This window comes from Tachypleus tridentatus, chromosome 1 (assembly GCF_004210375.1).
Source record: "Tachypleus tridentatus isolate NWPU-2018 chromosome 1, ASM421037v1, whole genome shotgun sequence".
In the NCBI taxonomy this organism is placed as follows: Eukaryota; Metazoa; Arthropoda; class Merostomata; order Xiphosura; family Limulidae; genus Tachypleus; species Tachypleus tridentatus.
In genome coordinates, this window is record NC_134825.1 from 24258082 (window position 1) to 24286029 (window position 27948).

A 27948-nucleotide genomic window follows, 5' to 3' on the forward strand; every position below is an offset into this window, starting at 1 on the left:
TGAACCTTCTCGTGCTTTATTTTCTATTTATTTATTCAATTTTTCCTCAAACTAGTTCTGGAAATCTTGTTGAATCCGGGAATCGGGGGATGAATATAAAAACAAATAATGTAATCCAGTAATTTCGCGATGGCATTAACAGTATTGTCAACACAATCGTACCCTTAAGAAGCTCACAGACCGGTAAAACATGTGTCGCCAGAAGACGCCTCTGCTAGACCTTTTTAACGATGTATTATTGCTAGGGTGAACGGAACACAGTGAAAGTGTGTCACACAGAACAACTTTTTTGTCAGTATACGCGCACCTCAAATTCGTGTTTCACAGGTACTATCAATTGTGTTGATATTTCATCTTCGGAATGTGGCCCAAGTAAATTTCTGCCATGACATACTTGAATTAGTAAGGAAGGAATAGACCGGATAAGTTGCATTAGGTCGCTGTTCTTTTACCCAAATATATATATATATATACTTCAATTTCTGTTTATAACGAAGATTTTATTTAAAGTATGATCATAAAAGGCACAATATGTATAAATTAATACAATGATTTGTTAGAGAAAAAATGTGTGTACAGTAATATATCTTAACAATAGAAAACATATATACGTGTTTTTTTATTCATTTATCAAATTTTCTGGTAGGACCACGGTAAGTCTATAAGTTTACACTACTAAAATCTGGCGCTCGAGTCTGGCAATTTTACACACTTTTAATTTAGACGAATTTCTGGTATGAGGAATACTTGATAAATGTTATGGAAGGCAAAATTGTACGGCTTAATATTACCTTAAATAGTTTGATTTTTATTTGTGTTTTCACAGTATTGACACATCAATTAGAAGAATATTGTGATATACTAAATAGGAGAGCACTTAAAGAGTAGTTTAAAAACAGCGAAATATATATTAAATTATAATCGTTCGAGTTAAAACATAAGCTTATAATTTACAAGTTAGCTTAAATATATTATTATTTTAATTTCAACCGTATTTTCCGGTTAATCAAATACTTAAAAAATTGCTTAACTTATTTTATTTTTAATAACAGAAATATTAAGTTAAAACGGATACATAGGTGTAATTTATAATCCAAATTGTTTATGTTTGTTTTTTAATTTCGTGCAAAGCTACTCGAGGGCTATCTGGGCTAGCCGTCCCTAATTTAGCAGTGTAAGACTAGAGGGAAGGCAGTTAGTCATCACTACCCACCGCCAACTCTTGGACTACTCTTTTACCAGCAAATAGTGGGATTGACCGTAACATTATAACGCGCCGATGGCTGAAAGGGCGAGCATGTTTGGTGCGAACGGGATTCGAATCCGCGGCCCTCGGATTAGGAGTCGAACGCCTTAACACACTTAGCCATGCCGGGCCCCCAAATTGGAGTAAGATTGGAGATGTAAATATTGATTTGGCTGTAGCATTTGTGCACGTGTAGAAAATGTAATGTAATTTACTGATAATTTTCTGTTCAACAAATTATTTCAGTAATCCGACGTCACATGCTGTCCCTTTCGTAAAGTTAATTTGTGCTGCCATCTGGTAGTAATTATTGGCAGCATAACGGAATAAAAAGGCATAAACAGAATGATAATCAAGCATTTGTACACGTCCAGTTTAAATACTGTTTGAATATGTTAGTTATGTAGCCCACGACTTACTAGTTTATTTGTTTAAATGGTCAAATATCGAATATAGAGTGAAGCTATGTTATCTTAAAGCTTCACAACGGCTGTCTATCGTTATTCATCACTGATGTTGGACTGATGTATTAGAGATAAGGAAGCAGTCCAGCAATACTTACTTCCAACTGCTTGAATCTAACCGTCACTATTATTATGCACGCAGAGCCCAAAATTCAGATCAATTTTTTGGGGTAACAAGACGCGAAACACGTACTCTCGAATTCATAGTCTAATCACAACAGCTACGAGGACATGTCCAGTCGTACATATATATGGTGAGGAGACATCATTCTAACATTTGTTTCTGTGCATAAATAATAACGTTTTGCAAACCGTGTAGCAAAATGCTTTTTCAAAGACACAAAATTACGACAAATCTCTAAGTTACCTATTTCAATAAATATTCCATTAAAACACAAGCATATTATAATATTATATGGATGTGTTCATATTTAATTATTTTGGTGTTTCCTTTTAGCACGTATTGTACTTGCTCGATTAGAGACAATTTATCAACTTTACAAGTTCAAAGAGTTCACTAACTAAGTAATTATTGATATACTTGAGGAAACACAGAGAATCAACTTTAAACTTTAGGACAATACTATTTTAGGCCTAATAAAAACAACAATAAAACAAAAACTTATGTTTTTATATTTCACAAACTTACCTTGCAGCAACATCAATAACCCTTATAAGTTGTTTTACAAAACGGTTTACAACCATTTCTTCATCGTTGTCGTCACTCAGTTCAAATGCATCATCGAAGAAGGCATGTACTGAAACAGAAAAGAAGAAATCCGTTGTTGTCAAGAGGTAGAAAAACGATCCGTAATTCCGTTTCTTTGTAACGCAAGAAGGTTTTATCGATAGAACATTTCCGATACTTGTTTATCTATTATATATTTAAAAACCGCTGGTATGGGAAGAGAAAGCACTAGTAGAGGAGCGAACAACGTTTCGACTTTCTTCAGTCACCGTCACGTCGAAAAAGGTCGAAATGTTGTTCGCTCCTCTACATAGGGCTTTCTCTATCCATATCAGCCGTTTTTAAGTATATAATTTTCTCTGCAAGTGGGTTTTCTCGTCATTACGAATTGTTTAAATATTGAACAATATAATATAATTAAAAGAATTGTTTTAAGCCTTTACACATAGGTTACTTCTTCGATATATGAGACTAGTTAGAGCTTCGTAATGCGAAGACAGAAATTATAGAAAAAATTGTGAAATATGAAATAAGAGCTAAAATACCTTCGAATTCATAGTAATCAGGATCAACTATGTTTAGATACTTCTGAGCATTTCTTCGAGCACTCTGGTCTTCATCCATCCTTAAAGAAATAAAAATACATATTAGCCTATCCAGAGACAGTGCAGAGAGGAGCGGCCCGGCATGGCCAGGTGGGTTAAGGCGTTTGACTCGTAATCCGAGGGTCTCAGGTTCGAATCCCCGTCGCACTAAACATGCTCGCCCTTTCAGCCGTGGGGAGTTATAATGTGACGGTCAATCCCACTATTCGTTGGTAAAAGAGTAGCCCAAGAGTTGGCGGTGGGTGGTGATGACTAGCTGCCTTCCTTTTAGTCTTTCACTATTAAATTAAGGACGGCTAGCGCAGATAGCAGTCGTGTAGCTTTGCGCAATTTAGAACAAATCAACCATCATACCAAACCTGTTCGCACTTTCATTCGTGGGGGTGTTATAATGAAACGGTCAATTCCACTATTCGTTGGCGGTGGGTGGTGATGACTAGCTGCCTTCCCTCTAGTCTTACACTACTAAATTAGGGACAGTTAACGCAGATAGCCCTCGAGTAGCTACGCGCGAAATTTAAAACAAACAAAAAAGCAGACAGTAGCAGAAAGAGAGCGATTAGACGCTTTTATGTGTTATTTCTTTCTGTTACTGTAAAAATAAATCTAACTGTAATACAATTACCTAACTCTCGTGTTTATATACGGTTTTGATTACGTTATATTAGAATGATTTTGGAGACCCACAACGTCGTTACAGTTCATCTAACCACGGCCAGTCACTTTTTATCTGAATACCATGCATCTTTATAATAACCCTACTGATAGTTTCCATTGCAAAAGGTTCCATCGTAAGGCTAGCACACCATTTCTTTTTTCTGCTGACTTTCTATAACCCACTTAGTGCGCAAGGACGATTATCTTATAGTGTTTGTTTCGAGAGTACAATCAGACATAAATCTAGTGACCTGGTTGGTATCTCTTCATAAGAAATAGCCTGATCACCAGATACTTTGTCCATCTACTTGACGTGTGTGACTGTTGAACATAACTGTCGTGGAAGAGACTCGTGTGCATGTGATTTGTGTTGTCCATTCCATGGATGTTTTTCATCCTTGATCTTCATGTTCGTGAGTTCTCACTTGTTATATTAATCTTCGTGTTCGTGAGTTCTCACTTGTTATAAGTAACCACTCTGATTACCATGACTGAGGTATGACTTATTGCAGGCCTTCTTCTGGATTGCCCTAAATTCCCCAAATTAATTCATATTCCTGGAGCATCCTATTTTGGACATACTAAATCCTCCTTATGAACATTATCTAAGTGTGAGAGGGTTTTCGTGTCAGAAACGACTGATAGATACCAATCACAAAAGCAATTCATTTGTAGCAATCTTATACAATCTACACAACGTAATGTCAAATTGTAGTTCTGATAAATTCCGTTCCATTTTGAATTTATATCGTTGTGGTTGCTAAGAGACTTACTGATTTGCTTATTGAAACATTGTTTTATTGTAATATAATCGGTATAACCTTGATTTTTGGTACATTTACAATGATATATATTTCATTATTTTACTCGTCTATGTGTGTGTGTGTGTTTCTTATAGCAAAGCCACATCGGGCTATTTCCTGAGCCCACCGAGGAGAATCGAACCCCTAATTTTAGCGTTGTAAATCCGGAGACTTACCGCTATACTAGCGGGGGGCTACTCGTCTTTAAGGTGTGTGTTGTGTATTTTTCGTAAAGCAAAGCCACAAAGGACTATCTGCTCAGCCCACCGGGGGGAATCGAACCCCTGATTTTAGCGTTGGAAATCCGGAGACATACCGCTGTACTAGCGGCAGGCCGTCTTTAAGGAATTGTACTTAATTAATGCATTCACCCCTAAAAAAAGTCTAACAAAAATATATATATATATACTATATTTTTAAAGAACATTTGGTTGTCCTGATTACACATTATTGCACGAAACTGAAATGTTTATGGCAATAAATGTTGATAAAAAAAACAGCAATATCAGATTGAGACCAAACATCTTGATAAAGTTTCCTTTGACCACCTGAACATCACTTTTGAACGGACGAAAAGGTACGACATCCATCAAAGCTGAATGAGGTAACTTAATAGGTAAATAGTCGAACAAGGTTTTAATATATTCAGATGTATGCTCTAGTGAAAGAGACATTGATTTAAGATTTTAGCCGAAACTTGTAAGCTTTTTCTTTCGTTTCTTAGCCTTTGTCAACTTCGAAACCGTTTTGATTACTTCGTAACAATACCACCAGAGGACATAACTTGATTCACCAATACGTTTTACTGATTCTGAAGGTCTTATGCGTTACCTAAATATCACTTTTGGGATGAAATCATTATCCTAGTGTAGGGACTGATTTCGGATTGGAACCGTTCTTGTCGTTTGAAGGTATCATTATATAGAATGTTGTACCGTTTGACTCTAAGATTGTTTTAGCATTCTTGTTATAAGAATACCCCTTCTCAAAAACAATTTTGACAAATCCATGTGCATAATTCTAGCATCGACAGCGTTGTATTCTAAAATAGTTATAAATTCATCGTATATCAAATACATGGCTGCTAATTTGTCGCCAGAGGCACCACGGTCAGTATATACAATGAAATGTTTTGTTTTTTTTTTCATCTAGAGTGTGGCTTATACTCTCTTAGTAACTTTTGTATTGCACACTGATACAATTTAATGATATAAATTCCAGCATTTTCTGTTGACTATCGATCTTATAACACGAGACAAATACGCATATTATATTACTAAAAGCAACAGAACATTACCCTCAGCCAGAATATCTCTATCCTCATTGTATTTGCCAAGTTAAAAAGATGCATGTGGTTTATGCCATCATTTCTTGTTCACAACCATTTGGAATCAGGATCCCTAAAGGTAAACAGTTACTGTTTTTTGGAAGGATTAATTGCCGGATGCAACATTGTTGACCTGAGTGTCTGAAGCGCTTAATACCACCTAGGAATATCCAAATCTGTTTTTGTTAAAGTGCTAAAAATGTGTGAAATAAATAAAGGCAAAATTTTATATAAAAACATTGTTCATATTTAGCCCATGTGAACACATTAGGAAATGAAACTGTGCAGCTATAATTAAGTTACATTAATAAAGATTTTATGAAAGTTCCATCCTCCACACTAAGAAGCTGGTATTGATGGATGAACTACAGCCCATAAATCACTCATTACAGTAGAAAATACAAGACATCAGTTCTCATGGTACCTAAAGTGTCGATATTGTCATGGCAAACCTTATGAGGACTGGCATCTCTCCCTATTCTTCTCCAACTATTTGCTTCAGAGAGAAATGTCTTATATTAAAGGCAATAAGAAGAGTTCCTCACATGCTATAGGGTTTTTTGTTTTTTGTTGTTTTTTTTAATTTCGCACAAAGCTACTCAAGGGCTATCAGCGCTAGCCGTCCCTAATTTAGTAGTGTAAGACTAGAGGGAAGGCAGCTAGTCATCACCACCCACCAGTAGCCAACTCTTGGGCTACTCTTTCACCAACGAATAGTGGGATTGACCTCACATTATAACGCCCCCATGGCTGAAAGGGCGAGCATGTTTGGCGCGAAGGGTATGCGATCCCGCGACCCTCAGATTACGAGTCGCACGCATTAACACGCTTGGCCATGCTGGGCCTGATACAAACATACGAAATACTTTTTCTTTATCAACCATGATTCTCACGTACCTCATGATCGAGTTCAACATTTGAATCATTTCATCTGGAGTTTCGTGCCACATTGTGACACACGAGTAAATTCGAGTGATGTGATCAACGCTTCGGACACCCTGGCTATTCCGGCAATTCTGGCTGCTGGAACTTTCGTTGGTTTGTACAGATATGGTTTCATAGTATTGAGAGTTGTCGTTGAGTTCGTTGACTTCCAAATCAATTTCCTAAAAATTAAAATAAATTGATTACATCATTCAGGATTGAGATTACGAAACACGACACAAAATCATGTATTGGTTTCTTTCTTGCTAATAGCATAATGCATTTATTAACTACTGTGCCATCGAATAAACAACATTTTGTGTCACGTGACACCGACGAGTGAAACAAGCATTAAATGAGTCACACTTTTCCCACTGCTGTCAAAATCATACAATGAGACCAGTTTAACTAAGCCTACTTATTTTTCACGTTTTAATTAGATAATTAATTTCTCATGATCAAAGGAAAATATACTACATTAAATTTCTTCTTCTTACAATGAAACCATGCTGTCACTTGTGTTATTTGTTTGTTTGTCTTGAATTTCGCGCAAAGCTACACGAGGGCTATTTGCGCTAGCCTTCCCTAATTAGGCAGCGTAAGACTGGAGGGAAGGCAACTATTCATCACCACCCAGCGCCAACTCTTGGGCTACTCTCTTGCCAACGAATAGTGGGATTGATCGTAATATTATAACGCCCCCACGGCTGAAAGAGCGAGCATGTTTGGTGCGACCGGGATTCGAACCCCCGACCATCGGGCCATGCCGGGCCTCTGTCACATGTGTACATTTGTGTTGGTGGAGTCTTGGAATGCCCAATAATTTTTTTTGGCTTTCATAATTGTTAATTATGAATACAAATACAATTATTTTATTTGAAGAATTATTTGAAATTTTGCGTGTGGAAGCAGATCTGTGGCTGAAATATATTAATCGTTTTCTGATTCATGTTAAGATTTCTGTCCCTATAAGATACACGTACATCTTTAAGAATTACATTTAATGATAAGAAACATCAGGTCACCATCAGGTCACCGAGTTTCTCATTCTAGTTTATTTTTACGTTAAGAACTATTTTAATAAGCGTCTTACAAAACAGCTCATTTCAAGTCTGTTTTTATATAATATCATATCCCTTGAGATAATTTATAAAATAATGTTGTTGTTTTTTCATCAAAACAGCAACCAGCTTAACTGTGATAAACTTTACTCACATCAGTAAAATGTTGTACTTACTGAACTTTTGATTTCTGCAATATCATCCCGTCTTCTGTTTAAAGCAACAGACTGATCCACTAAGACGCCAATATACATAGGATTGACGAAGAGTCTAAATTAATTAAAAATACTTAATTCACTGAGTGAAATTACAAACATTTCAGTAATATATGTGTGTGTGAGCGTAAATAGAGTTAAAGTATTCCAGCTTTCAATATACCTGTTATTAAAATCAGAGCATAATATTTGCACAATATGATAGTAAACGTGAACATTTTGACATAACCTAAAATTGAATGATTTTCTTCTAAAAAAATAAAAATATGTTTTATGAACAGTAAATTAAAGTATCAAAGTTGAAACTCAACAAGCAAAGAGTGGTTTACGTGTAAATTAATTTCTGCCAAGCACATATTCATTAATAACTTCAGTCGGTAATACATGAGAATAGAAAAGACAATAAGTTTTTGACAGACTTTTATTCTAAGACACTAGCACTCATACAACTTACTTCTCAGTTGAAGCCAGTCTTTCGCACTTCGGGGTCCAAATATGAACAGCAATCCAAGCTTGAGAAAGTAACCACATTAGCCAAATCCATGCATGTTGTTTGGAAACGAAGTCCTGGAAGAATTCTCCCTCTGGACAAGTCCAGAAAAGGTACTTAGGAAGGATGTTTTCGTAAACACATTCGTTTTCCGTTCGTATTCCACAAGCTGCAATGAGGCAAGACATGGTTACGGGGACGGTCAGACTGATTGGAAATGCGAAACTAAATCCTTGAATGCAAATTTTGCAGGCAAACTTTCCAAAAACATAACAAAGAAGCGAAGCGCTAACTTGGATCAGAGCAACGTAAATAGGAGTCATTTCCAGAGAATCGATAACAATCTCTTCATCTATAGGACTGGCCGTAGGAAGATCCGGAAGGTTGGAGTCGAGAGACAACTTCTTTACTTGGTGTACCGTAACCGCGTGACTTTGGAAACTGTTTCTAAAGAGATGAAAAACCTGGGATATGTCTTCCATTGACATGCACAAAAAAGCAAGCATGCTACATAAAATTACAATAACCTTCCATATAGAAATAAAAATATACGTAAAGTATCGGCTTCTGCGCAGGTCATCTTTCACACTGGCAATTGTTTTGATAAACTTAACTGGAGATTTTTTATCGATATAGTTTTCCCACCAGCCAAAGGACAAGAGAAATATTGCCACAGGAATAGTCCAGGAACGTTTCTGATGCTCAACAATTGGCCAAGCCACAAAACCTGTAGCTTGTGCAAGAATACAAACAACGTCTAAAATAACTTTTATCGCGCGCTTTTCCTCACCCCTATAACGGGACAGTAGGCTAAACACAGCAGGTATAAAACACGTGCAGTTTGTAAGCATAATTGCTTTTATAACATCTAGGTCTGGAAGAACTACGAATATCAGGAGAACAAGGCCTAGAACGTGGAGTGACTCCATAAGGAAAACCTGAAAGTAAAAAAAAAAAGTGTGTTTTTAACATAAATGTGCAATTGTGTGCATTTTACAACTTAGTAACAGTTTTTTACGGAGTTTTTCTTAGTCGAATAAAAATATATTTAAAAATACAGTTTTAAACGTACTTAAATGTCTTTTACTTGGCTGCTTATAAAAGTATTTCAATTACGTATATAGCGAACAGTAAAGTTTACGCTCTTACCACTATATAATGTATCCATAGTAGCACTGATATATACTGGTTGTATACGAGTATATAACGTACGGATAGATCAAAATACAGTGAAAGAATGCTACATAGTTTTTATAAAAAACTATGGCTTGAAATTTTCTCGGGTTGACTCTAAACGAGCAGCTAAACTTTGATCTGTTTGAAGCTGTTTTTTAACACATCGGTCTGTACACATATTATAATTATTTTCCTTCGTGAGATTTCTAATAATATGACGACTTAGCATTGTGTAACACACCTTTATCGTTGTCTCGTGCTATAAAATATTTCATAAGAAAACAACTTAATTCCCACGAGACTTGTTTCACTATAACTTATATAGCCCGGCATGGCCAAGTGTGTTAAGGCGTTCGACTCGTAATCCGAGGGTCGCGGGTTCAAATCCTGGTCGTACCAAATATTCTCGCCCTTTCAGCCGTGTGGGTGTTTTACCACTATTCATTGGTAAAAGAGTAGCCCAAGAGTTGGCAGTGGGTGGTGATGACTAGCTGCCTTCCCTCTAGTCTTACACTCCCAAATTATGGACGGCTAGCGCAGATAGCCCTCGAATAGCTTTGCGCGAAATTCAAAACAAACAAACAACTTATATAAAGTATTCAGTTATAAATATTGTGTACCCCCGGTTGGAACAGTGATAAGTCTACAGATTTATAACGCTAAATTAAGGGATTCGATTCCCCTCGGTGGGCTCAGCAAATAGCCTCATGTGGCTTTGCTATAAGAAAAATACACACACACACATAAATATTGTGGTAAATAACAACTACGTCGTTGAATTCAATGTTTAATTAACTTCATTTCAATATATTAAATTACAAGCCCTTCATCTTACTTCCGCCTTTAACTTAAATATTTTAAGTCAAAATAAATACATTTAGTAGCCGCCTAAGGCTTTCTCAGAATTCGAATGAAAGGGCAGTGTACGTACGGAGATTGAAAAAGTTAAATATTAATAAAACTATAGATATAACTTTTTGTGTTCAATGGTTTTTCAATACAGATTGTGAATTGTATTTACTACAGATAGTGTTTCTGTAGAGGTCTGTTTGAAATGCGATACCAGCGAGGATATTTATTGCTACTTTCAGCTGTCTCAATACTTCTAATTCACGAACAACTCACTCACTGTTCCGGTTCATATTTTCACAAAATAATTTTATGTCAACTAGACACATTTCGAGATCACTTCAACATTAACTTTGAAATATTACATTTAATAGGTTATTTATAAAATTGTTTGTTTGTTTTTTAATTTCGTGCAAAGTTACACGAGGACTATCTACGATAGCCGTTCCTAATTTAGCAGTGTAAGACTAGAGGGAAGGCAGCTAGTCATCACCACCCACCGCCAACTCTTGGGCTACTTTTTTAACCAATGAATAGTAAGATTGACCGTCACATTATAACGTCCTACACTGAAAGGGCGAGCGTGTTTGGTGTGACAGGGATTCGAACCATTAACCCTCCGATAACGTGTCCAGTGCCTTAACCACCTGGCCACGCCGGGCCAGAGAGGGACAGAATTTTAGTATTTAAAAGATTATATTTGATACAGAATTTTCAAAAATGAACCATTTGAAAAGACCATTATACCAAAAGAAACGTGGTAATCTTGGGTCTTCTATAGGACTTGAAGACACATATCCTGAAACTACGGAAAAAAGTGAACGTTTCAGGTATTATCAGTACAAAAAAGAGACACCATATCCACGCGATTCTCTCCACCTCCGGTATTTGCACTTGATAGTTTTTGTCTCTTTCTAGGCCTACAAAAAATAAAACAAAAAAAGAGTTGTAATAAAACATAATGATTGTCATGTTATCCTTCAAGGTTTTGGTTTTGGTTTCGATATTTAAAAATCTTTAGATTGATAACTACATTTTTTTTACATCAAACTAAGTTTAAGTTTTTCACCGTAACAAGATCCAGCAAACTCGAATTGTAGTACTGTAAAAATTCCTTTGGAAATTACACAGCTGTGATATAAAATCGACACTGAATAATATTTTATTTTTTAACACAAAGGGAAACAATAATTTAAAATTTAATATTGTGTTGTTGTTTTTTTGTTACCTCAATTAAGTTTCAATCAGTTGAAATGCATTTTTGTTTAAATTATAATTATTTTAACATTCAACTCAACATTTTGGTCACCAATCAGTTGAAAGACAGTCTTTACTTAACAGAAATAAAATGTAATTATAAACTAGTTCAATAATTAGTCTACACCTAAAACTAAAGAAAAAAAATATGTGAAATTAAGTTTTCTTACTTTTGTTCGATTTATTTAGTAGACTTAAAAAGGGTAAATAATCAGACACATTAAGCCAGCTAATGATTTCTTTTGACGTGAGACAAAATGAAATACTTTTACAGTAATGCAGCTTAGAGTTCTATACAGCATTAGATTTTTCCTCGCATCCTTTTCAACTTTATATCACTTACGTATTTTTATCACATTTCAAAGGTTGAAGAAAACAATAGGTTTTTTTTTCTCGTGGACTTAATTAGTCATTTCTATTTTGTTTTAAATCACAAACGCTCCCTTTAATTTCTACAACAACAACAACAACAAAATGTTTCATGACGTTCTTTCCTATGCTTACCCAATCCCTTTTACAAACTGGAAGCGTTCGACTTTCTTTAATATGCGACGTCATGAAGAGCATACTTCCCTTAGAAATAACTGCTGTTGTTATAACTAAAACTAGAGTGAAAATATAGACAAAACTTTTGACGATTTTCAGAATGATTTCGACGGCCTTCGAAGTTAATGTGAGGTCCTCCTCTTCTGCCGGATTGTCTACAAACACGTCCCATCCTCTAGTCTCTTGTTCACTCCGGCGACTACGAAACAGAAGAACACACATTAACAAGTTATATACCAATGTTTCTGGATATTATGTACTCCAGATATAACTTGATGACAACCTTAGATTACATTTACTCAAGAAATACTCACTGGTGATTGGCAATTACAATGAAACAAAAAAAAATGAAGATTTATTTGTAGTGAAGTACAAAACTACACAATGGACTATCTGTGTTTTTCCCACCACAGGTATCAAACCCCGGTTTCTAGAGTTTTAAGTCCGCAGACATATCGCTGTGCCACTGGGAGGGCTTAAAGTAAGGTGTCTCAAGATTTATCAGTTGATATGAAATATGAAATATAAATGATTTTAAAGATGTTGCTCCACTGGATGTGTTATTTGCTCCCTTACAGATATTTTATTTTCGTATATTGCAATAAGCGATATGTACTTCACTGACATATAGATCGACTTGATAAAGTCTGCTTCCAGCTATCTGTATTAATAAGATGCCATCTAGTTTCGGCTACGAAAATGTAATTCAGAATTAAAACAGGTGTCCCACGATAACAATTAGTCGGAACCAACAGAGAGGAATCTTTTTATAGTTTTGCCGATAAAGAGCTGAGTAAGTAAGTTTTTTGTTGTTGTTGTTTTCGAAAGCTATTATACATTCTGCTTATAAACACTTCTAATCAATTTACAATACTCTATTGCTATTGAATGATGTTGTAATTGCACATTAATCAAGGTTTTGGTTTGTTTGTTTTTTAATTTCGCGCAAAATTATCGAGGGCTATCTGCACTAGCCGTCCCTAATTTTGTAGTGTAAGACTAGAGGGAAGGCAGCTAGTCATCACCACCCACCACCAATTCTTGAACTACTCTTTTACCAACAAATAGTGGGATTGATTGTCACACTATAACGCCCCCACGGCTGAAAGGGCGAGAATGTTTGGTGCGATGGGGATTTGACACCCGACCCTCGGATTACGAGTCGAACGACTTAACCCACCTGACCATGCCGGGCCTGTAAATCAGGGATTGGTATAATTTTACATCGTTGGGTCAACCATTTCATATTGAAACGACAAATGCTGATTATCGTTTAACGAGTTTGTATATTATCTTTATGTAGTGGTATTTAATGGTATTACCCTTAAACAGTTCATTGAATTAAACGACCAATTTACAAAGGTTCAGTTAATATTATTAATTTATAAGTAACGTGTGAACGACACTACTTTAACAAGTAATAGTCCATTATTACTGTCCTCTTGATTTCTAAAATTTATTTAAGTAATACATGAAAGGAGAAAAATTTAAAGTAGTGGTGGGTAACTCCATGTCCACTGGCCATATATAGCCAGTGGATAGCACAGTTGTGGCCAGATCGAGTTTAGGAATCAACATTTTCGATCTGTTATTTTTTTATCGCAAATGTCACGCGTTTCATCACTGCCACAGACTCCGCCCATTTTGTAACGTCAGTCCGGTTTAGATGTTTGTTATCAAGTGTGCGTTGTTTTGCATGCGCTCGCAAACATATTTTTATTGTGCAACTATTAAGTGTTTAAATATATTTTGTTTTCACTCCCATACTATGGATAAGTGGATAATTTGAAAACGAAAGAACCCAGATGATGGTGAACACTCAGAAAATAAAGATAATTTAATTGATTCTGGTATTACTGACGAAAATAGAATAACACGTGACTGGAAAAACGTGAAACGAAAACTTAATGAAAGTTAGGAGTTGATATTTGTAGTGATTGAAGCAAATAATAAACCAGTGTGTCTTTTGTATAACAAAGTTTTTATGAATAATAAAGCATACAACCTTAAGTAACAATTTAACAATTTTCACAACGAATTTCATGTAAAATTTCCAGTTGATAGCAAAAATCGTGTGAATGAAATTAGCCGTCTGAAAGCACAACTTAATGAACAAAAGAAAGACCTAAAATATTTTTGTCATCGACAGAACTAGTTACGATAGCCAGCTATAAAGTAGCTTAGATTCTAGTTCAAAAAAGAAATCATTTTCTGATGCTGAACTAGTAAAAGAAATATTGATTGTGGTCATTGAAATTCTGTTGGAGAAATATGATTCAAAATAAAAGATGATATTCTTCAAAAGGTAAATAATTTGCAATTAAGTCAAAGAACAATTGTTCGCAGAATGTTAGAGTTAGCAAAAGACATAGAAAACCAGTTCTTGAACAACTAAAATTATGTTTGTATTTTTCTTTAGCACTAGATGAGTCAACAGATGTTAGTGACACTGCCCAGTTGAAATCTTGGGTTCGATATGTAACTTCAGATCTTCAAGTGAGAGTAGAAATGTTTGGCCTTTGTGGATTACGAGATCAAACATGTAAAAAAAAAATATATTTGAAAAATTTCTTGAAATGTCAAAAACATTCAATCTGGATTTTGAAAAACTGGTTTCTGTCACAACAGATGGTGTTCCCGCCATGACTGGGGCAAAGTTAGGATTTATTACTCTTTGGAAGCAGCATTTAATTGAAAATAGTGTGAAGTCCACGCTGCCATCTTTCCATTGTATTTTACATCATGAAAATGTATGTGCTCAGATGTCTATAAGTGATTAATTTAAAAAAAAAATGATGGACATTGTTGTAAAAATTGTGAATTGTGTTAGAAGTGGAAGCTCTCTCATCTATCGACAGTTTGTTGAGTCTTTGGAGAAAAGCAGTGACTGTACTTTTGATGATCTTATTGATTTTGCAAATGTAAGATGGTTAAGTAGAGGAAACGTCTTGGAACGATTTACCTCCTTATTTCCTCAAATATAAGAGTATCTTGTTGAAAAAGGTAAGATTGAAAATTTCCCTGAAATTGAAACTTTGTCATGGCAATGTGATTTGCACTTTCTGTGCCACATGATGGTTCACTTGAATGATTTGAATACGAAGCTTCAGAGAAGAAGTAAAATAATAAGCGACCAATCACAGTCTATTCATGAATTTCAATTAAAGCTAAGCCTCCTTGCGAACAATTACAAAAGAATGATTTGACACATTTTGCAAAGTTGAATAGTTTTCTAGAAAATAATAAGGATTATGATTTCTCTGATGCTAAAGACGATCTCTATGTAAACTAGATAAAAAATCTCAAAAATTTGAATCACGTTTCTCCAAATTTAAAAATTTGAAATTGATATTTAAATTTCTGCATGATCTATTTCAATTTGACTTAGGAAATTTCAGTAAGGAAATTACATCTATTTTTATTTTGTCTTTGGATAAGTGTGGATTTAAAGACGAGATGCTTATCCTGCAAAGTGTAAAAAAGACGTTTTACCACAGAGATGTGGCTCACTATTCTGAGAAATGAGAGTCTTCCAAATTTAAAGATAGCAATTTCAACAGTTCCTACACTAGATACAGATCTCGACTTACTGACATAAATTTAGAGGCATAAATTTATGCTCATTGAACACAGATATTAAGTCAAATTTCACGAGAATTGTAAATGAAAATTCCCATCAATTTTCATTTTGAAGGTTAATTGAAATGCAATTATTTTGACGCAACTAACATCTTTCAATTTATTTTTCTGAATAATGTGGCCAACGTTATTTTTCATCAGCCACAGTTGTGGCCACCATGAAAAATAAGTTGCCCACCCCTTCTTTAAGGACGTATTAACATTAAGTTGAATTTGTTGAGAAGTTGGTTTTTCAGATGTTATAATCTGGTTAAAATAATATATTGACATCCATAAAGTTACACTCTATATCTACGTTATTAGTTTGCGTCAAGTTTTTACTAGAAACTGCAAAACCATATACAGTAATGTCGCTTAAAAATTAACTATACGTGAGGTTGATAATTTGTTTATGTCGACATACAGTTAACCATGAAATAAGGTTTTACAGGGACTTTGGTAATTATTTAACTATATATCTGTGTCTATATATGTTTTTATACTAGTCGCTCAAAAATATATACGGGACAGTGGCTAATGTTTTTATATGAATGTATCATATAAGGATATACCAAATACTTAAATATTCGTTATCATGATTATAAATCAGAGTTTGCTTGATTTAATTTAGAAAATAAACGATTATTCCGTGGCTACAGTATATATATATAGATATGTTTTAACATGCATAACAACTTCTGACGTCACCTGCCAACGAGGTTCATTGAATGTCTGAAAGATGAAATGACCTTGAATAACGACCTTGAACGGTAAAGGTTGTTCTTGCTTCTTTTGTTCGGAAACTGACGCAAGGCTCACAATATTGGAAAACAAAGAACTTAGAAAGTGGTTATCCGTAACCCCATTATCATACCTCAAATGTTGAGACACAACAGCTGTGGCTAGGCCTGTGCAGTTGTTTATATAATATGTACAAGAACATCAGAACATCTAACAACGACATACTTTATTATAACTTTACACTTATACATCATATAAAATAAGACAAACTGGCTGCGTTTAAAAATTAATTTCACAGTTACCCTTCATGTAACGTTGTGAGAACATTCTGAAAACAAAAAGAATTCTTTTCTATTGAAAATGCAAAAATTACCACAGATTCTCAATATTTATATAAGTGTGTACTGCAACTAGACTTGTTCGTTTTTGCTCGTTATAAGGCACAATCGTAACAGTTGGTTATACGTGACTTGCCCACATTTTTAAGCGCCCTTTACCCACCATCTAAGGCCTGTCATGGCCAGGTAGGTTAAAGCGTTCGACTCGTAATCTGAGGGTCGCGGGTTCGCATTCCTGTTGCACCAAACATGCTGTCCCTTTCAGCCGTGGGGCGTTATAACGTGACGGTCAATCCCACTATTCGTTGGTAAAAGAGTACCCCAAGAGTTGACGGTGGGTGGTGATGACTAGCTGCCTTCCCTCCTGTCTTACACTGCTAAATTAGGAACGGCTAGCGCAGATAACCCTCGTGTAGCTTTGCACGAAATTCAAAAACAAACAAACAAAGCAAATTCCACCATCGTCTGCGCAGTAACTCAGGTTTCAATACCTGCGATGCGCAGAACACAGATGTCCCATTTTTAGTTATATTCTTAAAAACAAACCACTCCAGCTATTGTAAACACATTTTATTCTTTTTTATTTTGCATTTTAGGGAATTACATTTTCCTTGATATTATCCGTAAACGTTATATGCCCCATTTTTAGCGTTCAAAAGCCCTCTGACTTAACGCTGAGTCACTGAGGGGTAAGTTTCAATAACAACGCCTAAACAACGTGCCCACGAATCTGGAAAGTCACGTATAATTCAAACGTGTTTTTTTTTTTCTGCCGAATTACAATCATAACTCCTTGAAGACTATCCCTAATTCTGAATCGACAGACAAGAAGGGAAGCAATTGGCCAACACAACCAAAAGCCAATATTATTGGCTACTCTAATCGAATAGTGAGATTTCACTGTCACTCCTCTAACGTATCTGAGGCCCCAAAGTGCGGAACGACACTTAATCTATTTTAGTTTAAACTTTATTTAATACATCGTATCCCCCCAGGAGGAAAGAGGTAATCTATGGACTTAAAAAGCTATAATTCGGGGTTCTATTCCACTCTATGTACACAATGTGGATTTTTTCAGAAACAAATTATACGTTTTTAAACATATACATAGTTTATAAACTGTATGAAATACTGAAATAAAAATACATCAGTAATATTTAGTGACTAACATACATTAGTCAGATCTGTTTACAATATCTCATTGTTATGGAATTTCTTATATTTAAAATGTCGCTCCCTTCCTACAGTGACTCAACGGTAAGTCAGTCAGCCTACAGCACTAAACATTAGGTTTCGATATCCGCGGTGGGCAGAGCAAAGATAGTCCATTGTATAACTTTGTGCTTGAAAACGAACAAACAAAATTAAAATATTTCAAACATTAGCAAGTGGCTAATTTACCTTAAACTCTGAAGAAGTGACAAGTTCGATAAACGTACTTTCACATGAAAAACCGACTTAGTGTTCATAACTTTTACCTAAAAGTATTTTCTGTCTGAAGGGTCGTAGAAAAGTGTCAGCTGGGCATAGCAAATACACAATACTGTTAAAATACTCAGTATATGTAACCTCAATAGGTGAGGGTGGTAGACTCAGCCAGAGTGTGGGGCGTTATGGAGTAATCATGTAGTATAGAAAAGCTCACAGTATTTAGAAATATGAGGTGTCAACAAATGGCTCTACATACAACAAACTAAGGAATTAAAATTCTTGTTTATGGAAATCTAAGTAATTTATTTTTGCTATCTTTGTAATAATACTAAGTACAAATAATTGTATTTAGATTTAACCAAAAGCTTTAAGCTAAACAAAAATTTTGTCATAAAATAATGTTCCTTTTCAATGTTTTTAACTTATTTATCACTCATGATGTTCCTTTTCAATGTTTTTAACTTATTTATCACTCATGATGTTCCTTTTCAATGTTTTTAACTTATTTATCACTCATGATGTTCCTTTTCAATGTTTTTAACTTATTTATCACTCATGATGTTCCTTTTCAATGTTTTTTAACTTATTTATCACTCATGATGTTCCTTTTCAATGTTTTTAACTTATTTATCACTCATGATGTTCCTTTTCAATGTTTTTTAACTTATTTATCACTCATGATGTTCCTTTTCAATGTTTTTAACTTATTTATCACTCATAATGTTCCTTTTCAATGTTTTTTAACTTATTTATCACTCATGATGTTCCTTTTTAATGTTTTTTAACTTATTTATCACTCATGATGTTCCTTTTTAATGTTTTTTAACTTATTTATCACTCATGATGTTCCTTTTCAATGTTTTTAACTTATTTATCACTCTATAATAAATGTTGTCGCTGAATGACGTGTTTTAGGTATACTACTAAATTGTTTAAAGCAAGAAAGTATGTTAACAAAGAAATACACTTGACATATTTAGGGCAGCGCCCAGATTGATGATGATGTCACCCTCCATTTTTTTTTAACCAATTCACGAACAAGTATGACTGGAAACAACGAGAACAAAGAAGTGGTAATTTACGTCAAGGAACATGGGTTTTAGGATATAACACAAAATGATGAATCCCGGGAAGGTAAGTAACATGCAAAGAAAACACGATAACAGAAAAAAGAAAAAAACAGCCTACCGTGCTAATAAACACTGAATGAAGTTACAAAAGGGTTAAAGAATTATGTTTATGGACAATACATGGTTAGGTGTAGGAGACTATAGGATTATTATCTTACCTGCCGTAAGTGTTCTCATTCAAAGGAGAATCTTCGTTTTCATCCAAGGTGTTTTCGTCATCAGACAGTTGTGTTGTCCCTACCACGTTCTGATCAGCTGGCATGGTTAGTTTTAAGTGGAAACACCTGAATAATTTATTTAAAAGTAATGGCTAATACCATTACAAAAATATGGCCGCTGAAAAACAAAACACAAGAACTTGTAATTGAAGCCGAAAGGGATCACAACACACATCATGGTTATCCTATTAGAAAAAATATAAATTTTCAAGGTGTCAGAGATCGTGTAACTTAAAGTGATGAACTGAGATTGGTGACTTAGATACGGCGTTACTACTATTGAACAAGCCATAGGATAAAATTTATTAAACTGTTATAAAAAAAAAATCGTTATTTATGATCAAAACTTTAAAAAATTAATTTGTCGAAAACAATTCTCAGTATAAAATCTTAACACTGAACGAAATTAATTTCGAATTTTTAAACATCGTTCAGATTGCCTTGATATTTAAAAATTAAAACAAAAAGGAATACATGTTCTGAAGGCTTAATAAAAGCACGTGGTAAAGATTCTAGTGGCCAGAAACGTGTGTGGCATACAGGATGAAGTCAAAAATTTGTCATCAATTCACTGTCCACAAGAAATATCATACCAGAACACAAGAGTGCATGACCCTTCCACAGTATTTTATCGACATATTTTGGTTCATTTAAGCTTCTTCCGTAAAGCTCCTAAGTGGCTCAGAGATATGTCTGTGGACTTCAACGCTAAAATCAGGTTTTGATACCTGTGGTTGGCAGAGCACAGATAGCCCTTTGTGAAGCTTTATGCTTAATTCAAAAACAACAAAACAAAAAACAATTCTTCCGCAAATCTTCCTTGTTAAATCAACACACAGGTACCTTTTTTTTGTTTTAAGTAAAGTAAAAGAGTGAAAGTTATCTGGGTGTGAAACCAAATGTTTCATTATTACAAAAGACCTTTGTTATATCTCTATCAAAGGTACTTTACTGATGAAGCTTTTTACCCCGATTGTGTCTAGAGAGCTGTTTTTATCAACAGTTATGTAGGATAGTTACCCTAATACACTAACAAAACAACAACTATGTAAATATTAACATCAATATTTGCTAATATTCGAGTTTGTTTGTTTGCTTTTGTGCGTGTTGGCCTTGATGGAATTAGTGTCCATCAGACCGTGCCTGAAAACAGGCGTCTATTATAATGTGCTAATCTCTAACGTTTCTTTACCTTACCGAAATAAACATATACCAGTATATACACTTCCTGCACATGTAAATAAAGCTTTCGATGAAAACACATATAAACCAAATGCTATACTGTACGATTCTTTTCATTCTTCAGTAAATTTAACACTGAGTTCTGACAGGAAAACAAAAAATATGATTTTATAATATAGCAGAATGAAAAAAAAATTAAATTATAAATCGCAATAACAACGGCCCGACATGACCAAGCGTGTTAAGGCGTGTGACTCGTAATCTGAGGGTCGTGGGTTCGCATACCCGTCACGCTAAACATGCTCGCCCTCCCAGCCGTGGAGGCGTTATAACGTTACAATCAATCACACTATTCGTTGGTAAAACAGAAGCCCAAGAGCTGGCGGTGGGTGGTGATAACTAGCTGCCTTCCCTCTAATCTTACACTGCTAAATTAGGGACGGCTAGCACAGATAGCCCTCGAGTAGCTTTGTGCGAAATTCAAAACAAACAAAGCAATAACAGTAGAGATATGGATAGAAGCACAGTAAAGAATTTTTTACTTAAATGTAACTTAAACGTAGAAATTATAAAGAAAGTACAACAAAAAAAATGTGTTGGACTTTTTATGTTGTTTTTTTCCTCTTATTGTTGCCACTGATAAAATTCATGAAGTTTTTCTGTACTTCACGTAGTTAAAAACATGTGAACCAGGTTGCATCGAGAGTAAGTGAATTAGATTCAACTAAACTATTATATTAGGTGAAAAATAACCGAAAAATGTATTAACTATTGAATAAGAAATGTATATGCTATAAAAGTAGAATGTGAATATTTAGACATATTACACTTTGTACACACGGGATGGGTAAAGATTAATCGATTCTCCAAGTATTAGAAACTATGATAAAAATATGTGTATTTTGTGTTGTAAGTTATATATGTCAGAAGCAAACCCAGTAATAAAGGCAGTTCAGACTTTGGCCTGGCATGGGCAGGTGGTTAAGGCAATCGACTCGTAATCTGAGGGTCTCGGGTTCGAATCTTCGTCACACCCAACATGCTCGCCCTTTCAGCTGTGGGAGCGTTATAAAGTAACGGTCATTTCCACTATTCGTTGGTAAAAGAGTAGCCCAAGAGTTGGCGGTAGGTAGTGATGACTAGTTGCCCTTCCTCTAGTCTTACACTACTAAATTATGGACGGCTAGCGCAGATAACCTTCGAGTAGCTTTGCGTGAAGTTTAAACCAAAGTTCAAACTTTAATTATTTTTTCAACCTTTAAAAAGTCAAAACTACCTATATCCAACATTTATGAATTTACTAGAAGTATCTTCACTTTACTAATATTTCACAATTGTCTTATGTTTTCTTTATCATTTTTGTTTAAATGTTTGTGATGATTGTGTAACTTGTATTTTCTCTCTATTCGAAACGTCTGCTGTTGGCAAAATATAATTTTTAACGTTTGAAAACAGATATAGAATGAACATTATTGTGTATTAGGGCTACTACCAGTCAGACTCCTGTTCGTTTCCTTCACAGATCTGGTGATCCATGACGTAAACGTAGTTAACTATTAAAGATAATAGATAACAAAAATTGGTAGTGAAAAGAAATAGGTTCGTTTGTTTTTTAATTTCGCGCAAAGCTACACGAGGGCTATCTGCGTTAGCCGTCCCTACTTTAGCAGTGTAAGACTAAAGGGAAGACAGCTAGTCATCACCACCCACCGTCAACTATTAGGCTACTCTTTTACCAACGAATAGTGGGATTGATCGTTACATTATATCGCCCACACGGCTGAAAGGGCGAGCATGTTTGGTGTGACGGAGATTCGAATCCTCGACCCTCAGATTACGAGTCAAGCGCTTTAACCACCTGGCCATACCGGGCTTCCAAGAAACAGGAAATCAAAAAAATATTGTTTTAACGCAAATATATTATAATGGATTATCTACATCCTGTCGTCCCTGGAAAATCAAACTCAGGATTTTAGCATTGTACGTTTTAAATTACCACTTATCCACTAGGGGAAGGATATAGAAATGCTCACGTAATATATAAAGGAAAGCAAACCTATAATGATTAAATAAAAATAACAAAATATTTATATGAATGAGAAAAACGACTGTTTGTTGCTAACACTTAAGTTTATAAAACACACTTAGGTATAAATATATATCTCTTATTACAGTTTTCATAAAAGTCTGTACGAAAGCATTTTAGAACGAGTTTCGTGAATCATTAGTGTTTTAATTTCACAAATATTTGTTTTATATTACGATTTTCTTTCGTAATTTTTTTTTTACGAAAAATAAAAATTTCAACACAACTTTTTAGCGATCAAAGTTAAATACAGCAGAAACGAAAAAGGGAATATTTGATGGGAGAGGCTTTAAATCTTATATTTTATGAACTTAAGACTAGTTTAAGTTTTATGTATTTTAAATTCCTGATGGGGAAAGATAATTATTTCAGAATATTTACCGTTATATCCATAACAATGTAGTTAAATTTAAAATCGACAATTATAAATTATACACTCGCAATTCAGAAAAATTGAGTTATTAAAATTGGCTACATTAAATTATCCATCTGTGCTATATACAATAATTTGAAACAAAAAATGGTAACTTAACAATCTCTATATGATGAAGCTAAGAAAATAAGTAAATATGTTGTTGTTTTTTTAACGTAAAACAGTCTATACTTTAGACACTTATATGATTCTTACCCTGTACCATTTTCATCATTTCATTCACGTACTAGGTTTTGGATGACTGATTTTTACTGATATTATCTGGTATATGCATGAAATAACGTAAACATCGTTCTCATATCACAATTAACAGACAAACCTAGATAAAGCTGGTGTGTTAAGAGTAAACGCATGTGAGAAGAGACAGGCACCTGGTGTACAGAGTTATAGGAAGACGAGTGTACAACGCATAAACAACTTTTCTAGGTTATCATTTACTTTCAAGCCTAATACAGGTTTGACTGCTTTTCCAAAAAGTTAAAAAAAAAGAAAAAAACATACTGGTGTCTGTGATAGCATCACAGTGTTTTTAAGGCTTAGAAAATATTGAGTTCATAAACTAGAAGCTACTGTTTGAATAAACAAGTGTCCAATTTTCACGAAGAAAGTTAGTTAGAGATTGAGAAATGCTAAATATATCGTTATTAGCACATGTTTTCTAGCTTTGGTCTAAATACAATTACTATAAATAATTTAAAATGTTTTTTTTTTATTTCTTGTTTCAGAGCACAGGCAATTGACGTGTACACTGCGGAAAATCGAATCCCGGATTTTTGGAGTGTAAGTCCATATACCTAACCCTATCTCACCGACGTGAAGATCTGACATAAAGAGACACATAAACCGACGCTACTAATATTATACACTCAGTTTTGAACGTAATTATTAAAATTAATTAAACAGTTAAGTACTCTTATGTATGCATGGATGGATGGATGTACATATGTATGAGTGAATGAGACTGAAACTTTTAAGTAAATATATCGAAACATACATAATTTTAACCAGTAAATGTAGCATAAGTATTTTGTTAAATATATATTTACAATTTTTTATGGTATATCATGTCAGGTGTGGGCGAAGTGGATTATGTGACAATATTTCACAGTAAGATTGATAATACCAGTTATTAACAGTGTTAAAATCATACCTTCTATTGTCAGTTTTATTTTGGTGTACTCTTGCTATTTTGTACATATTTTTCTGTTGTCTGTGGAAACAAATAAACAAACTCGAGTGCACTTATTCGCTGAGAGACTGTATTTTGAAACGGTCATCTATTTAGTACAAATCACAAACCAGTTTTCAGCTATGCCATAATTGTCGTCACTTTTTATTTCCCCCATTAAAACGTGTATTTATTGGTTAATCAACATTACACGTAGGTTTGGAAAAATGAAGTGTGGAAGACCCAAACAATCAAAACAAGTCAAACCCGCTACTTATTTTAGTAATCTCTTCACTGTAAGTCGATGGTTACAACTAGTCCTAGTTATCACAGAAGTTAAACCACACGGTAGGGCATGCCCTTTACCTTGATTACCTTGACTTTCTGATTAGTTTTCTCTAAAACATAGACACTGTTTTCCAAGGACTGTCGCTTTTATTAATGGTATGTAATTCGACCATGGTTATGACGAAGTGCAACTAAGGATTGTCCCTAGTGTACTAGAACAAGGCCACACCTGAAAGTGACGGAATAGAAACACGAGGTAAATTAATTTCGCTTGACTTTGCATTCCCTCGTGCAAGTGTTTCTGGAATATTAAGAGTGGTTTAAAAAAAACACATTTCAATCTTAGAGACATTTAAAGTTTTGTTAACTTCATAATGTGAACGTTTTTATTTTGCTGTATAGTAATTTTTTTTACATGTACCAGAATATGGTATGACAAGAGAACTCGGTAATTACATAAAGCATGAGGATTTTTAGTTAAATATACATGTATATACATATATATATATAAAGTGTTATTATGTCGAATTTTCTATGAAATTGATAATTTGAATGAACTAAGAGATGTATCAGTTAAACTATTTTCTCAAATAAAAAAGGAATCAACTTTTCGTAATTAAAGAACATTCTAGAATCGCATATTCTATTAGATTACATATTTCTGCATAGTCCAGATCATTCCTCGAAAACGTGGGAAGTTAGGAAAAAACAAATTTAAAAAATGATACAACTCTCAGTTCCATAATACTGTCCGGCACGGCCACGTGATTAAGGAGCGCGACTCATAATCGGAGGGGCGCGGGTTCGAATCCCCGTCACATCAAACATACTCACCCTTTCAGCCGTGGGGGCGTTATAATGTGAAGGTCAATCCCCCTATTCGTTGGTAAAAGGGTAACCTAAAAGTTGGCGGTGGGTGGTGATGACTAGATACCTTTCCTCTAGTCTTACAGTGATAAATTAGGGACGGCTAGCGCAGATATCTCTCGTGTAGCTTTGCGCGAAATTCAAAACAATCCACAGCACTTTTTGTACCATATCTAATATTATCTCTTACCCATTACTATAATATTTTACCTTTTTATGTTATTGGGATATTAACTCTCCCTTACTGCCAAGTCATTTTCTTTCTATAATAGAAGTTCTCCTAGAACTGGAACATTCATCATTCTTACTAGAATATTAACTTTAATTAATATTACACGAATCCATATTCATTATGCACATCCAGTAACCGCAATACAGAGGTATAGTTTATACACAGGTTTTTTTACTTAAAATTATCAATATTGTCTAACTGTAAAAAGTTAAACACTTTGAATCAGATATCAGTTTTAAAGCACTTTACACTATTAGCATACAATATGAGAGATTAACCGCATAAGTCGAGGTAAGTTCTGAAGTAAATACGACATGAAATATAATCCGTGTTATCAGATATGGCCAAATCTATCAAATACAGTTCAGATCTGGTTTTATTTTTAATACTGGTTCCACACCCTTTCGTAACATTGAGGTTCTGTCAAATACAGTTCAGGTCTGTTTATTTTTATTACAGGCTCAATACTCTTCTGTAACACTGAGATTCTATCAAATACGGTTCATATCTGTCTTTTTCTTAGGGTTCCGTACCGTATCATAATATTCAGGCTTATCATGATCTAAAGTATTTGAGCTCCATAATGTAATTGATGACATACACTAAGAAATACTTAAATTATTATAAAATAACACTGAAGAATGTTTCTAATATACCAAACCACTTGTTAATTTGTAAATAGCTGCATAAAATAATAATAATAGTTGTTTTGTTGTTTTTTTAATTTTGCGCAAAGCTACTCGAGGGCTATCTGCGCTAGCCGTCCCTAATTTAGCAGTGTAAGACTAGAGGGAAGGCAGCTAGTCATCACCACCCACCGCCAACTCTTGGGCTACTCTTTTGCCAACGAATAGTGGGATTGACCGTCACATTATATTGCCCCCATGGCTGAAAGGGCGAGCATGTTTGGTGCGACAGGGATGCGAACCCACGACCCTCAGATTACGAGTCGCACGCCTTAACCCACCTGGCTATGCCGGGCCAATAATAATAGTAACTTTGAAATGGAGACGCAGGTTAACATTTAAGAAATATAAAGTTTATTTTTATACTTATAGTTATGTTGTAATGTATTACTATAACTAAATAACACATCAATTTGGTTTTCTTTTCATGAATAAGAGCTTCGAAAGCTAAATCTTTCATGGAGTCTACACACTGTTTCCTATGAAACCTATACTTTCTGTAGTCTTAGAACAAAAGACTTATTCGACCAAGGATAGTTTCTTCTGCCGGGTGTAATTAACCTACTTTTGTTGTAAAAACCTGTCTTGTAAAGTATGTTCCACTGTATACCGTATGGTTTCAACTTTCAAGATATATACGATCCAGAACGTGTAAAAAAAAACTTGCATTAACCTTTTTTATACAACTTGCTTTAAAAGCACTTACCGAAGTATGTTCCTGTTCTTCTAAACTGTTAGGACTGTGCTGTTTAATACTGGTTATAAAACTGAAAAAATGTCTTTAAAAAATGACTTTCGTCAAGACCTGTCACCAACGTAGATCATGAATCTTTGTTCACTTGAATTAAAGCACATAAACCTCACGAGGAAAAACGTTGAACGGGCGTTAGGACTTTAGTTTTTAGTTTTCCCAAAATTCTGAAGTGTGAAACTGCATAAACTGAGCCATGTTTCCAATAACGTAAGTGAAAGAACTGTTGATTTCTAAAAAAGAAAATAGTTCGAAGCTGTCCGTTATAAGTTCCCCATACCGAGTGTGTTCACGCACGATTGTGTCACACTTACTCAGAGTTTCAGACAGTCCCGCTATTCAGCTCTCCCTTCTGCCACTGCCCTACAAATAAACCAATAAAAAACCTTCATAGCTGGTTGTAACCGTGACGTTCCGGAAGAAAGGCAGAACGTAGTGTTACATAAAAACGATATTATCTTTTATAACACC

General features: G+C 34.7%; 2 protein-coding genes across 4 annotated transcripts in view; both read right to left on the minus strand.

Annotated features, from left to right (window-relative positions):
- LOC143244572 (chitin synthase chs-2-like) overlaps positions 1 to 11384 on the minus strand; it is a 31158-nt gene extending 19774 nt beyond the window's left edge. The window contains 6 exon segments of the mRNA XM_076489504.1: positions 2360 to 2468; positions 2944 to 3023; positions 6688 to 6896; positions 7952 to 8045; positions 8445 to 9418; positions 11253 to 11384. Of these exon segments, the coding sequence (XP_076345619.1) occupies positions 2360 to 2468; positions 2944 to 3023; positions 6688 to 6896; positions 7952 to 8045; positions 8445 to 9409 (1457 nt within the window). The 5' untranslated portion in view covers positions 9410 to 9418; positions 11253 to 11384.
- LOC143244579 (uncharacterized) lies at positions 11286 to 27799 on the minus strand. Of its 3 annotated transcripts, none has more exons than XM_076489518.1 (4): positions 27433 to 27799; positions 19725 to 19902; positions 12267 to 12507; positions 11286 to 11425 (listed from the first exon to the last, which is right to left on the minus strand). In XM_076489518.1, the coding sequence occupies exons 2-4, from the start codon at positions 19826 to 19828 to the stop codon at positions 11420 to 11422; spliced, it is 351 nt and encodes a 116-aa protein (XP_076345633.1). In that variant the 5' UTR covers positions 19829 to 19902; positions 27433 to 27799; the 3' UTR covers positions 11286 to 11419. The 3 variants fall into 3 exon arrangements, with proteins under 3 accessions (XP_076345633.1, XP_076345653.1, XP_076345643.1); XM_076489538.1 differs by lacking the exon at positions 27433 to 27799 and adding an exon at positions 23805 to 23857; XM_076489528.1 differs by lacking the exon at positions 27433 to 27799 and adding an exon at positions 23681 to 23821.
- Positions 27800 to 27948: the final 149 nt, after the last annotated feature.

Bases quoted from the DNA above. Each gene is read 5' to 3' on its own strand.
- LOC143244579 (XM_076489518.1), bottom strand. From the start codon at position 19,828: ATGCCAGCTGATCAGAACGTGGTAGGGACAACACAACTGTCTGATGAC. The intron at 12,508-19,724 runs GTAAGATAATAA...TCTGTTTCGTAG, and splicing joins AATGAGAACACTTACGGCAG to TCGCCGGAGTGAACAAGAGA.